Genomic DNA, 13,033 nt, shown 5'->3' with positions numbered 1-13,033 from the left:
AATGTGGTGCTCCTTTATGGTTTTCTCATTGCTTAAATTATAGCATTCACCCAGTATAAATTCTTTATTTATGCACTTATGCAAGTGTACTTCAGAGCCATTTGGAATAAATACAAATTCACAAAATGAATAAAGTCATTTAATGACATTAATATGAAGGATGATGTTATTTTATTGATTCTAAAGGAGGATGTTGAGTTTAAGGACAAATGTGATAAAGCTGATATTTTTTTAATATTACTAATACACACAATGCCTATTTGCAAAGGATTATTATATGCTTTAAAATATTTTCAAAACTTTTAGGCTGTGTTGAAATAAGAAAAACAAAACTCATTTTTATCCAAAATTTTGCAAGAGAGTTATACTTGCACGAGAAGTTTAAAATATGGCACCAATGGTTTTGGTTACACTAAAAGTTTAACATATTTTCTTTGGTTACTCTCTTGACTGGAATGAACTTTTAAATCTAAAAATTTGAACACTGAAATCAGATAAAAATATTTTAAAACATTTAAGATCAGCATCTGGATGAAAATTAATATGATTTATAAAAATAAGCATCCTTTTAAATCTAACTAGAATATGAATGTATATTATTCACATTATATATATGAGTATATGTATTCTTGGGAATTCCCTTGTGGCTCAGCTGGTGAAGAATCCGCCTGCAATGAGGGAGACCTGGGTTTGATCCCTGGTATGGGAAGATCCCCTGGAGAAGGGAAAGGCTACCCACTCCAGTATTCTGGCCTGGAGAATTCCATGGACTGTATAGTCCATGGAGTTGCAAAGAGTCAGACACAACTGAGTGACTTTCACTCATACATATTCTTAGAGATTGTATATAATGAAACATTTATATTACATGATATGCATGCATGCCCAGTCACTTCAGTTGTGTCTAACTCTTTGTGACACCCATGGACTGCTGCACGCCAGGTTTCCCTGTCCTCCACTGTCTCCCAGAGTTTGCTCAAAATTGTGTCCATTGAGTCAGTGATGCTGTCTAACCATCTCATCCTCTGTGGCCCTCTTCTCCTTTTGCCTTCAATCTTTCCCAGCATCAGGGTCATCTTATGTTAATTCTTGGACTCCAGTTTGAAAAACACTGATTTACAGTATCACAATAATAATTTCTCTTCTTAATGGTCCTCTATCTACTATATTTATATGTCTCTCATTCCATCTTGTATTATAGTCAATTAGACATGTGCTGAATTTCAAAATAAATTAGCAGAAATTCAAATCTTTTCTATATTATTACATTTCAAATATATAGTACAGATTAGAGCTAAACATTTGTGAATCTGAAGGAATAATCAGTTATTCTACGCATCATCTGGCTGAGTAAGATTGAATAACTCATTGAGAGTCAGTTTGTTAAAATGAGATACTCCATCATTCATATCTGAAATCGACCTGGTATGCCAAAACTGTCCTCTCCTTTCAAATTAAAAGATAGTGTTTTCTGTGTTTTGCTTTGTTTTTACTATATGTCTCACTGGATGCACATTATTGACTTCTATCTTCAGGGTATTTGGAAGGTTTTTGATTTAATATGTGTACATGCATGTGCATGCTCAGTCATGCCTGACTCTTTGTGTCACCATGGACTGATTTAATATATATCAGTTAATCTATTTTAATACAACAGTCACTTAAAATGAAGCAATAAGTGTGCTTAAGAGTTGTGCATTTCATTTTATGAAATTTCATCCCCCAAAGTATGTGAAAGAAGTAAATGTTCAAAATCATTGTATTTATGCATGTTGATGGATTTGGGGCTATACTTCTGACTTCTGTAATGCATGGAGAAATAAGATGGATTGATGGGAGAGTTAATGAAAGGATAGATGTGCAGTCTATCTATGTGATAAATCAAAAGTCCTGTATAGTAAGATTGAAAGGGAAACAGTGGAATCTCTGAGATATATAGTATATGTAGGTGCTCACCATACATTTTCCAAATTTTTCTGTTAAAAATATTTGTAAAAAAAAATGGTGAAAAAAAGGGAAAAGGGAAAAAAGAGCCATAAATTTTTGGTTTAACTTTTCTGATAAAAAAAATTATAGTGCAATTATGACTTTTTAAGATGTGAGCATCCCTTTAATGGTATTTCTCTCTGTCTCTCTCTCTCCCTAAAGCTCCATTCCGACTTAGATAAAGGAGAGGGCACTGTAAAATACACCCTCTCGGGAGATGGCGCTGGCACCGTTTTTACCATTGATGAAACTACAGGGGACATTCATGCCATAAGGAGCCTGGATAGAGAGGAAAAACCTTTCTATACCCTTCGTGCTCAGGCTGTGGACATAGAAACCAGGAAGCCCCTGGAACCTGAATCAGAATTCATCATCAAAGTGCAGGATATTAATGATAATGAGCCGAAATTTTTGGATGGACCTTACATTGCTAGTGTTCCAGAAATGTCTCCTGTGGGTGAGTAAGCAAATAAAAATTCTGTCAGATGCTACAATGAGGCCTTTTCATCATGTATTTTTCTGCAGGTTGATGGAAATATCTTACTTGTAACCGAGAAGATTATTCTTGCACTATGTAGGATACAACTAATTTCATTTACTTTTTCAACATTTTTTTCTACTTAACTTTTTTCCTGTCTTCCTCCATTGTAAATGCTTGAATAGATACATAAATATCTAGGATATATGACATTTATTCACTATTTTACAATCTTTATATTTCCCTGAATTCATAGAATGCCATTTTATTTTAAGGACATTGCTCACTTTGTACTGAAAGTGATTGCCATTACAAATTCAGCCTCCTACACAGTTCTGGAGGTAACACCAAATACCAAATAGTAATTCTTGGCCCAAAATAAATTACCCAAAACATGTATTGCATCTGGAAGGACTTCATAAAGGGATGTGTTTCATGCATTGGAGCTATCCAGAGATTTTGTAAAAAAGTATTGTGTCTATAATAACCCATAGCAGTTATTCCATCAAACCTGGAGGCAAGTATCATTATATAGCCATTACTAGAATAAATTTACAGTTAGTGTATATTATCATCATAATTCTTAGCAATTTAAGTATAATATAATTTTTACTACCTAAATTGCCAAAGAATGTCATCACTGATTCAGTAGACACGAGTTTGAGCAAACTCTGGGAGACAGTGAAAGACAGGGAAGCCTGTGTACTCCAGTTCATGGGGATCAGAAAAAGTTAGACACGACTTAGCAACTGAATAACAACAACCAAAATTCACAAAGTCCTATAATATGTATTTTAGGGCCAATGAGTTAAGGATTCCAGCTTTAATGACAATTTTTAATTATAACTTTTATTGCCCAGTCACCACAGCCAGTCCCTGAATTTATTTCATAGTAACTTCTGGTTTCTAGCACATTTGTAAGATAAAGTTCCTCATCACTTCTAGTTTTCAACTGGAAATGCTCTATGTGAGCCACTGCTAATATTTCCTAAGTCTGACGTTTCTCAGAGGACTCCTGCTGCCCCCTCAACCATCCCAGACATGCAAAGATTGTACAGGGTACCCTGAGGGCAGACACAGGTTAGTGGCTATAGGAGTTGTCACATGGATTTACCATAAATGTACTGGAACTTGTGTCTGTGACCTTATCAGGCATTCAAAGACCATTTTCTCTCCTTGCCCTAAGAAATCAGCTCAGAGGAGTTCACTTCGATTTCAACTTTTGTGTGCATACTCAGGGCTACTTTTTTTTTGTAACTGCTTCTTTTATGATATGCTATGATTGCTAGAGATTTAGAAATACAGTTTGGAAAATGTCTTATTAGTAAATAGTCTCTAAAAATATGGACAGCTGTTTATAAACTTGCACTTTGAAGAGAAGTACAAGTAGAAAAATGAAGGTTGGGGGGGAAAATGAAGATAGTACTTTGAGACAAAGTATGGCTTTTAAAGAAGACAATGAAATCCAGTACATAAACACTTTAACCTGGTGCTTACTGCATGTAAATTGGAAGTATTTACATGAATTCATGACCTTTAGTTACTCTTTAGTACTGATACAGCATCCTTAAAGCAAACAGATACATCCCTCTGCAATATTAGAAAATTATGTTTTATTAGATAATCCACTAGATCTTTTGTTATGCCAATTAGAAGAAAGTTTAGGGTTGAAGAGCTGAACCTTTATTTAAAGATTTATAAACATTCTTTATATAAAGAATTTTCAGCTAGTGCCTGAAGAAAGAAATAAATCTGGAAATTCAAGCGAAGGATAGGTGAGTAAGAGAACTAAGTGGTCCACGTTTGGTACTGGGGAGAGACAGAGTTTACTGCACTACCACGAGTTATCAGAAAGATCCATGGAAGAACAGGTTCTTTAAAATGCTTTGCCATATACTATAGCCAAAATTTCTCACTGGTTATTCAAGAGACTTCTGTAAATACCTAAACTGATTTTCAATGCATCCTCCTTTTAAAATATAGTTTTTTTTTAATAACAGAGGAGTATTTCATTTGAATGTGGAACCATATCATATGCTATGAGTTCACCCAGGTATTCTTGGATTGTGTTTACATAATATGCCATTTTCAGATAAATACTAAGTATAAACACCATTTACATATTAAATACTAGAAATTGAAAAACTATCAGGCACTACTTTTGCCACCTCCCAGAATCCTACATATAGATATAACCAAAATGAACCTATTAAGAAAAGACCTGGTTAGTTTTGTGAGATTTGTTGTTTCAGCTTTTACTTGACCCACAAAAATCCTGCTGCATCCTAACATCATAGTTCTGTCCCTAGAGCACCTGAACTCCACTCCCAAGCATACCCTCCTTAGCACCGGGAAATGGCTTACTGCTCTAATTGTCCCATGGTTTGTTTTTTTTTCTCCCCTCTGTTTTCTTTTGCTATATCCATTTTAGGAAATCCCTGCCTCTGTGTCATTTTCCTTAGAATATTAAAATAATATGCAGTCAAGACCAGATAGAACTGACTATGGTGTATTGGACAATGTAGCTATTGTGGAAAATCTCACAGTTGGCTTTGCATATCCATGCTTGAGGTGTTCTCAGGGAAACACTACCCTTTCCCAATAATCGAGAATGTTCCCTATTTCATTTTTAATAAAAGACATGGCCAATTAAAAAATACATATCTAAGCAAATTGTATCTATGAGAGGTAATATATTCCTTCTCCATTCAGCCTCATCTGCTCAACTTCCATACATGGGAGCAAGCAGATTTCAAATTTCTTTAATCAGGGAATTTTGGCTTACTCTTCTATCTCTCAATATAATATTTTGTTCTCAACAGATAGTAAAAAAATATTCAACTTAAATTAACATTCATTTTGGCTTCCCTAGTGGCTCAGAGGTAAAGAACCCACCTGCCAATACAGGAGACATGGGTTTGATCCCTGGGTTGGGAAGATCCCCCGGAGGAGGCCATGGTGATACACTCTAGTATTCTTGCCTGGAAAACCTGGAGTTCCTCTGTTCATGGAAAGAGTCGCAAAGAGTAGGACATGACTGAAAGATTGGACAACAAAAATATAGCTTAATTGTGATATAAAAGGTCAAGAAAAAAATCTATTAGGCAAATGTCAATTTAGCAATAATGAATTTTACATCTGAAAATCTGATGAACAATTAAACCTGGAATCAAAGTTAACAAATGTGAAAAGTGTAAAACTCATAACTCTACAAAGGGAGGATAATGGTGAGCAGGATGGTAGGAATTTTTTAGGTAAATTGGTATTTAAGACTTTTAAGGCTATGGAATATATTTAGTTCCCCAAAGTTGAAGAAAATTCTAGTGAATCTATGAATTGTTTAAGAGAAAGGTCACTTTGTCACTAACTTGTGCTACATCTAATATGCTATGGAAATAATATTCACAGATAAAGTGCCTTTACTCTGACCGAAGGAAATTACTTTATGATCCATATATTCCCCAACTCAAAGTTTTTCCTTGGAGACAAATTTGGATGTTATGAATGTAGTCTTAATTCTGTAAGATCATTGGAGTAACAATGAATTACAGTAATGTGCCCTCTTTAATATCTGATGATTTTGCATCAGTAGGGTGTGCAGTTTCAGTTATTTTTTCTAGAGTGCTGACAGATTTAAGATTTATAAATCCATATTTATACCTGTATTGTCTTCTTCAGCCTGAGCTCAGCCATTTTTAAGCCTCTGAGTGGGTTATTTGTAACCAGGTCCCTATGGCACATGTTATAGATGTTAATTGTGAATCATAATTTATGAAGTAAGACCTACCATTTCCTGAGCAATAGTTAGGGGCCAGGTGAACTAATGGAGATTTGCATTTCCTGTTTTCCTTAACCATTATGATAATTACATGCAGTATCATTTGCTATTTCATCTTTATTTTTCTATGAAAACTCTTATGAATCAGAAAATAGGAATGACTCCTGGGTTCTTTATAACAAAGTTAGTGCAATCAATTATATCCTTTTTCTAGGGTTAGTGGTTTCTAAAATTTATTTGTAAGCTTTAAATTTAGTTTTTAATCTCAGCTATGCTTGTATAGGCTTTAGTATGAATATTATATTACTGTATTATTTTATAATTAGAGGGTGGTGTTCCATGCATCAGAAAAAAATCAGGGGAATAAGTATCTCTTATTCACTGAGTTTAAAAAATGTTTAGAAACAATTAAGTAAAGTAGTGCACATCTCAAGGAATTATACTGTTGGCTTCACAAAAATTAAGTAAGTAACATGCACCCCCTTGGATTTTTTTTAAAATGAATTTCATTCTATTGTACATGAGGTTTGGGGATAAATTCCAGGATGGAAATGTTGGTGGAGTTTTTGGTAGGTTATTCAGTTCAGTCAGTTCAGTCGTTCAGTCCTGTCTGACTCTTTGCAACCCCAGCAACTGTAACACACCCGCTAACCTGTCCATCATCAACTCCCAGAGCTTGCTCAAACTCATGTCCATCGAGTTGGTGATGCCATTCAACCATCTCATCCTCTGTCTTCCCCTTCTCTTCCCGCCTTCAATTTTTCCCAGCGACAGAGTCTTTTCAGTGAGTCAGTATTTTGCATCAGGTGACAAAAGTATTGAAGTTTCAACTTTAGCATCAGTTCTTCCAATGAATATTCAGGGACTGATTTTCTTTAAAATTGACTGGTTTGATCTCCTTGCAATCCAAGGGACTCTCAAGAGTCTTCTCTAACACCACAGTTCAAAAGAATCAGTTCTTCAGTGTTCAGCCTTCTTTATGGTCCAACTCTGATATCCACACATGACTACTGGAGAAACAAAAGCTTTGACTAGACGGACCTTTGTGGGCAAAGTAATGTCTCTGCATTTTAACATGCTGTCTAGGTTGGTCGTTGCTTTTCTTCCAAGGAGCAACCATCTTTTAATTTCACAGCTGCAGTCACCATCTGCAGTGATTTTGGAGCCCCCCAAAATAAAGTCTGCCACTGTTTCCATTGTTTACCGATCTATTTGCCATGAAGTGATGGGACCAGATGCCATGATCTTTGTTTTCTGAATGTTGAGTTTTAAGCCAGCTTTTTCACTCTCTTTCACTTTAATCAGGAAACTCTTTAGTTCCTCTTCTCTTTCTCCCATAAGGGTGGTGTCATCTGTATATCTGAGGTTATTAATTTTCTCCTGGCAATTTTGATTCCAGCTTGTGCTTCATCTAGCCTGGCATTTCACATGATGTTCTCTGCATATAAGTTAAATGAGCAGGGTGACAATATACAGCCTTGATGTTCTCCTTTCCCAATTTGGAACCAGTCCATTGTTCCATGTCTGGTTCTAACTGTTGCTTCTTGACCTGCATACAGATTTCTCAGGAGGGAAGTACAGTGGTCAAGTATTCCCATCTCTTGAAGAGTTTTCCAAAGTTTGTTGTGATTCACTCAAAGGGTTTGACGTAGTCAATAAAGCAGAAGTAGACATTTTTCTGCAAGTCTCTTGCTCTATCTCTGATCTGACAGTTATTGGCAATTTAATCTCTTGTTCCTTTGCCTTTTCTAAATCCATGTTGAACATCTGGAAGTCCATGGTTCATGTGCTGCTTAAGCCTCGGGTGGTAGGTTTTTAAACAGAGAATATTTTCTACATGGTCTTACTAAATAGTCCAGCTCCAAGAAAGAAATAGTGAAGACTCTGACTATAGTTAAACTGTAATGTTTTACTATACCATTATTTATTTACACAATTTATTACTCCATTATTATTATTTTAAAGCATAAATCTCCATACTTCCTTGCTTTCACAGAAGTGTCACAGAAAGATAAACATGAAATGATAAAGCAATATTTTATCACACGTGCCAGCCATGAGCTCGTAGAGCAGCTCAGGTGGTATAGAATGAACAGGGAAACTACCACTGATTTCTATCTGTGCCCCGTAAGCATAGCCATTATCAGGAGAGTGGAGAAAGAACTTTGCCTGTTTTCTACAAATAAAGACATTCTCCTTACACAACAAAGACACATTTATCAAAATAAGGAAATTAACATTAATGTATTATTGCAATCTAATCTTTAGACTCTATTCAAGCTTCATCAATTGTCTCCATAATGTCTTACATAGTAAAATGTTCCAGGGCAATGTCCTGGATTTAAGCTTTGCTTGGAAGTCACCTCTTAATTTTAGTGTCATTTGCCATGTGGAAAGACCAGAAACCTTCAAAAGCAGCAAGACCTGGATAGGTTTTTGTCTAAAAGTCACTAAATCTATTTTCTATTGTTGAAATAAATGCAGGCAACAGTTTTGCTAAATTTCTGCCACTGTATAACAATGATCCCTTTTCCTCTAGTTCCCAGTAAGAGGTTCTTACTTTATTGCAAGCCCTCATTTAGAGCTTCCTCACTTACCTTGCAAGTGAATGATGATTCAATAAACCATGTGTTCAAGGCACTTTGTCCTGACACATGCTCCTCAAAGCCCACTGCCTGACTACACAAGCATTTCCACATTTTAAGTATTTGTTACGGCAGCATCTCACTGCCAGGTATGAAACTGGTATTATCTACTACTTTGTAACAAATTACCCAATGGTTTAGAGACTCAAAACTATAAACTAAAAACATGTATTATCTCTTGTCTGGGGCGTGGATTTGGCTGAGTGTCTCTGTTGCAAAGTCTCTTGTAGATTTCGTGTCAAGCTAGTTATCAGGAATATGGTCTCCTCTGAAGATTCTCTTGTCAGAAGAAGCACTACTAAGGCCCTCATGTGGTTGTTATCTTGGAAATGATCTCCTACTGTGCCTGTGTGTTCAGTCATTTCTGACTCTGCATCCACATGGACTGTTAGACAGACTCCTCTGCCCACGGAATTTTCCAGGCAAGAATACTGGAGTGGGCAGCCGTTTCCTTCTCCAGGGGATCTTCCCAACCCAAGGACTGAGCACGTGTCTCTTGCATCTCCTGCATTGCATGTGGAATCTTTACTGCTCTGTCACATTGGAGGTCTGATATCCTATTATTTCTGTCATATTCTATGTATTGTTTTAGAATCAATTTGATAAGCCCGTTCTACACTCAAGGAAATAGGATTAGATAAAGATGTGAATACTGAAGGAAGGCATAACCGAGGTGAATATAAAGGTTGTCTATATTAGATGCTGATTCCACTGTAAAATTGCTCTATCTTTCCTGTAATTATTGCATATTTTGTTAAGAGGAATCTTAAAACTGGACAAATAACCTAGTCATCATCATATTTTCAATTTATCCATCTATTAATTTGTACCTCTGTGGTCTCAAGATTTCATATTTTATTAATTGATTCTAATCTGTTGGTATCTATTTAATATTGAAATATTTTTAGATGTGGCCAATGAAATCTTTGCTAAGCTAATTTCTATATGTTTTTAATATCATCCTTAATTAGTTGAATACTTCTTACCTTCTGGCTCAAAAGTATGTTTGGGACTTGTTTTGCATATTTGCTGCCTTAGTCAAGAAGAAAGCTATTTTTCCAAGAAGTTCTCTTCTCACCCTTATGGAGAATAATATTGAGAAGCAAAAATCTGGTTTCTATGTGCTCTTTCTTATTAGAATGTTATCATTCCCAGTCTCTTTCAGTGGGCACAGCTAAATAGTAAATCTATGCATGTGTACAAGTTGTGCTGTGGTTAGTCACTCAGTCATGTCCGACTCTTTGTGACCTCATGGACTGTAGCCTGTCAAGTTCCTCTGTCCATGGGGATTCTCTAGGCAAGAATACTGGAGTAGGTTGCCATGCTCTCCTCCAGGGGATTTTTTGCAACCCCAGAGTCAAACTGGGGTCTCCTGCATCACAGACAGATTCTTTACCAGCTGAGCTACAAAATATTTATTTTTCATCACTGTACAGATGTTGAAAACCACGATTATGCTCTAGTACCTTCAACTCCAATCTAATGTTACTATTTATTCCAGGTTTGTTTATTTTTCATCCTTTTATATTTTATAATTCTCTTTTCCAAGAGTGAGAAGCCTGGCTGTTCTATCCTTAATACATTTTCTTGTTTGGCCCAGTCTTTAGTTGTCACGACCCCTGAAGACACCACCAGGTGCTCTGTGACTCCAGCTTTGAAGATCTTCACTCTTTCTATCATCTTGTCTCCTCCACTGTGGGTGGAGGTTTTGTTCACCTCATTAGGGCTCTGAGCCCCTACACAGGCCATATTTCCCACACATGGATGCCTTACTCATGCTAATTGATCCCTGATACCCCTTGCTAGCCCTTCTTTGTGGACACCTCCTTCACTCGGATCTGGCTCAGGCACCTTCATCTGGTTGCTGTAGCCTCTCCCCAATTGCACATCTCTGCCAGCACAAAAGGCTTTAGGACTGAATTATTCTAGAAGATGAGTAAAGAGGAAATGGCTTTTTTCTGATTCTTAAAGGGATTTAGGGTGCCTATAGAAGTGCTTACCTCTAAATTGTATATTACACATGTGTTAACAACATCTAAATCAGGAACCCTTTATTTGTTTTGCATTTAATTCACAATTTGTTATGAGTGAGTGAAAGTCACTCAGTCAAATCCAACTCTTTGTGACCCATGGGATTCTCTAGACAAGAATACTGGAGTGGGCTGCCATTCCTTTCTCCAGGGGATCTTCCTGACCCAGGGATTGAACCTTGGTCTCCTACATTGCAGGCAGATGCTTTATATTCTGAGCCACCAGGAGCTGTGGTATGAGAGGCCAAAGCTGACCTAGTAAATGGCTGATAAGATCAGAAGCCGAAAAAAATATGCTGATTTTTGAAAACATAATTTTCCATATTGGAATAGATCTTTTCTAGTCATAGTCAATGAAAAGATATTTCTACAGAGAGAGAGAGGACAGAACTCTGCTGTAGTGTATTCCAGCCACACAGTATGTGGGCTGTGAACTTGTTAAGTATTCATGTCCCTGTCTACCATTTCCTCGTTGTGAGGACTGCATAGGTTATTTGACCTCATTTTGATTTGATTTCCTTTCCTACAAATGAAGAATAAAAATACCCTATTCCTAGAGGTATACTGCAAGCAGTAAAGGAGAAAATGTATGTTTAGCACTGATCCCAATGCCTGGGGGGAAGAAATTGCAGTCAATAAATGGGGAGGGATCCTGTTTATAATGTGATGATCATTTTTAGGAAACTAGCAGAAGAATGCCTAGTAGAGGTCTCAGCTAGTGATTTTACCCCCTTCTGCTATGTAGTCCCTCCTTGTGACACATGAGCTCAATATTTACTATTGTCTTTTGTTCAAACTGTGCTAAGTCTATGTAAGAACCTAATAGACTCTCTATCCCAATTTACATTTACTTTGGTGTAGAGTGCTCTTTTCCGTTAATGTGTGAAGACAAGCTGTTGATTTGTAAGAAACACCAATTATCAGATGACACTCTTGCCTTGCAATGTGTTAAGCAGCTTTTACACATCTGATGACATTGAACAAAGCCTGTTTATCCCTCTGGTGTCAGTGGTGAAGTGTCCACAGCATACAGCATGGCAGAACCATTTTCAGGGACATTGGATATTATGACTGTGTGTTCCCGGAGCATTTTATCCCTCCCTGTGTTCGATTTTTTTTTTTTTTTTATTAGTGGTACAGTTGCAAAGGTAACACGACTGCAATGTTTGGGTGGCCTTAAAAAAAGCATGTGAATTGTTTTAGTAGCAGCACAGTGTGGCCTGAAAAATAAACAGTCCTGCATTGATCGCTGCTTTAGCAGCCACTGATCAGCCATAAATGTTAAAAATTAACAAGAAGTATGTCTTTTTCCCCCCAACCACCAAATGACTCTAAGCATTAAATACATGTTTGCAGAAGCTGCTTTTTGGCCACTGAGTGGTTCAACACATTAAACATATTTTCGAAGTATTACTCTTTTCCCAGCCTCCAAGTGGTTGTAAACATTAAATATGTTTTATAAAAACTACTTTGCCAGCTACTGGCTGGATAGCGATGAACATCATTTTTCTTTAAAGTTGCCTTCCAGCTGTGATATTGGTTTTTCCATTTGTGTTTTTTCTCTTCTTATTTGCTCAATTCGACTTTTTTTCATTTTTTTTTGTACACGAAAGCAGGCAAAAGGCTACCTTGGCCCAATTGTCTCTTGCTTTATGATAAGTGATCATGAGAGAGCAGTTACACCTATATAAAACCCTGTTGGCAACAGAGAGTTCTCTGGGGTTCAATTGCTTGGGTATTCCACATAGATGTTGGCTCCATTTTCTGAAATAATTTTTGTTTCAGCTTTCCATTGTGCAATGTATGAGGTATGAAGATGAGTAAAAAGTTAGTTTGAAATTAAGGAAAATACCTTCAAGCAACCAAACACTGATAGATTATACTCATTGACTGAGGTGAAAATATGCCATCAAAAGAACAGACTCAAAAGACAGGCAAAATGGCAAGACTACTGAGTTAATAAGATCACTAAACCAAACATGATAAAAGACTGGAAATCTATGTCTGGAAATAACTCAGTGTGACAACAGCATGCAATTCAAACACAGTAAAAAGCACATCACTATATAAAAGTCTCTCCAGGAATTAGCCCAGAAAATCTGTTTATTTTGACCAA

The 13,033-nt window shown here is 36.5% G+C and overlaps 1 protein-coding gene across 5 annotated transcripts in view; it reads left to right on the top strand.

Moving 5' to 3' along the window:
- Positions 1-13,033, top strand: part of CDH12 (cadherin 12) — a 1,106,066-nt gene that overhangs the window by 881,289 nt on the left and 211,744 nt on the right. For all 5 annotated transcript variants that reach the window (XM_070476518.1, XM_070476515.1, XM_070476516.1 and 2 more), the window contains one exon: positions 2,149-2,443. In XM_070476518.1, coding sequence (XP_070332619.1) covers positions 2,149-2,443 — 295 coding nt within the window. The remainder of the gene's footprint in view (positions 1-2,148; positions 2,444-13,033) is intronic.

The sequence above is a fragment of the Odocoileus virginianus genome, chromosome 14 (assembly GCF_023699985.2).
Source record: "Odocoileus virginianus isolate 20LAN1187 ecotype Illinois chromosome 14, Ovbor_1.2, whole genome shotgun sequence".
Taxonomy (NCBI): Eukaryota; Metazoa; Chordata; class Mammalia; order Artiodactyla; family Cervidae; genus Odocoileus; species Odocoileus virginianus.
The sequence above is the reverse complement of the archived record's forward strand: the minus strand, read 5'-3'. Positions and strand labels throughout refer to the sequence as shown.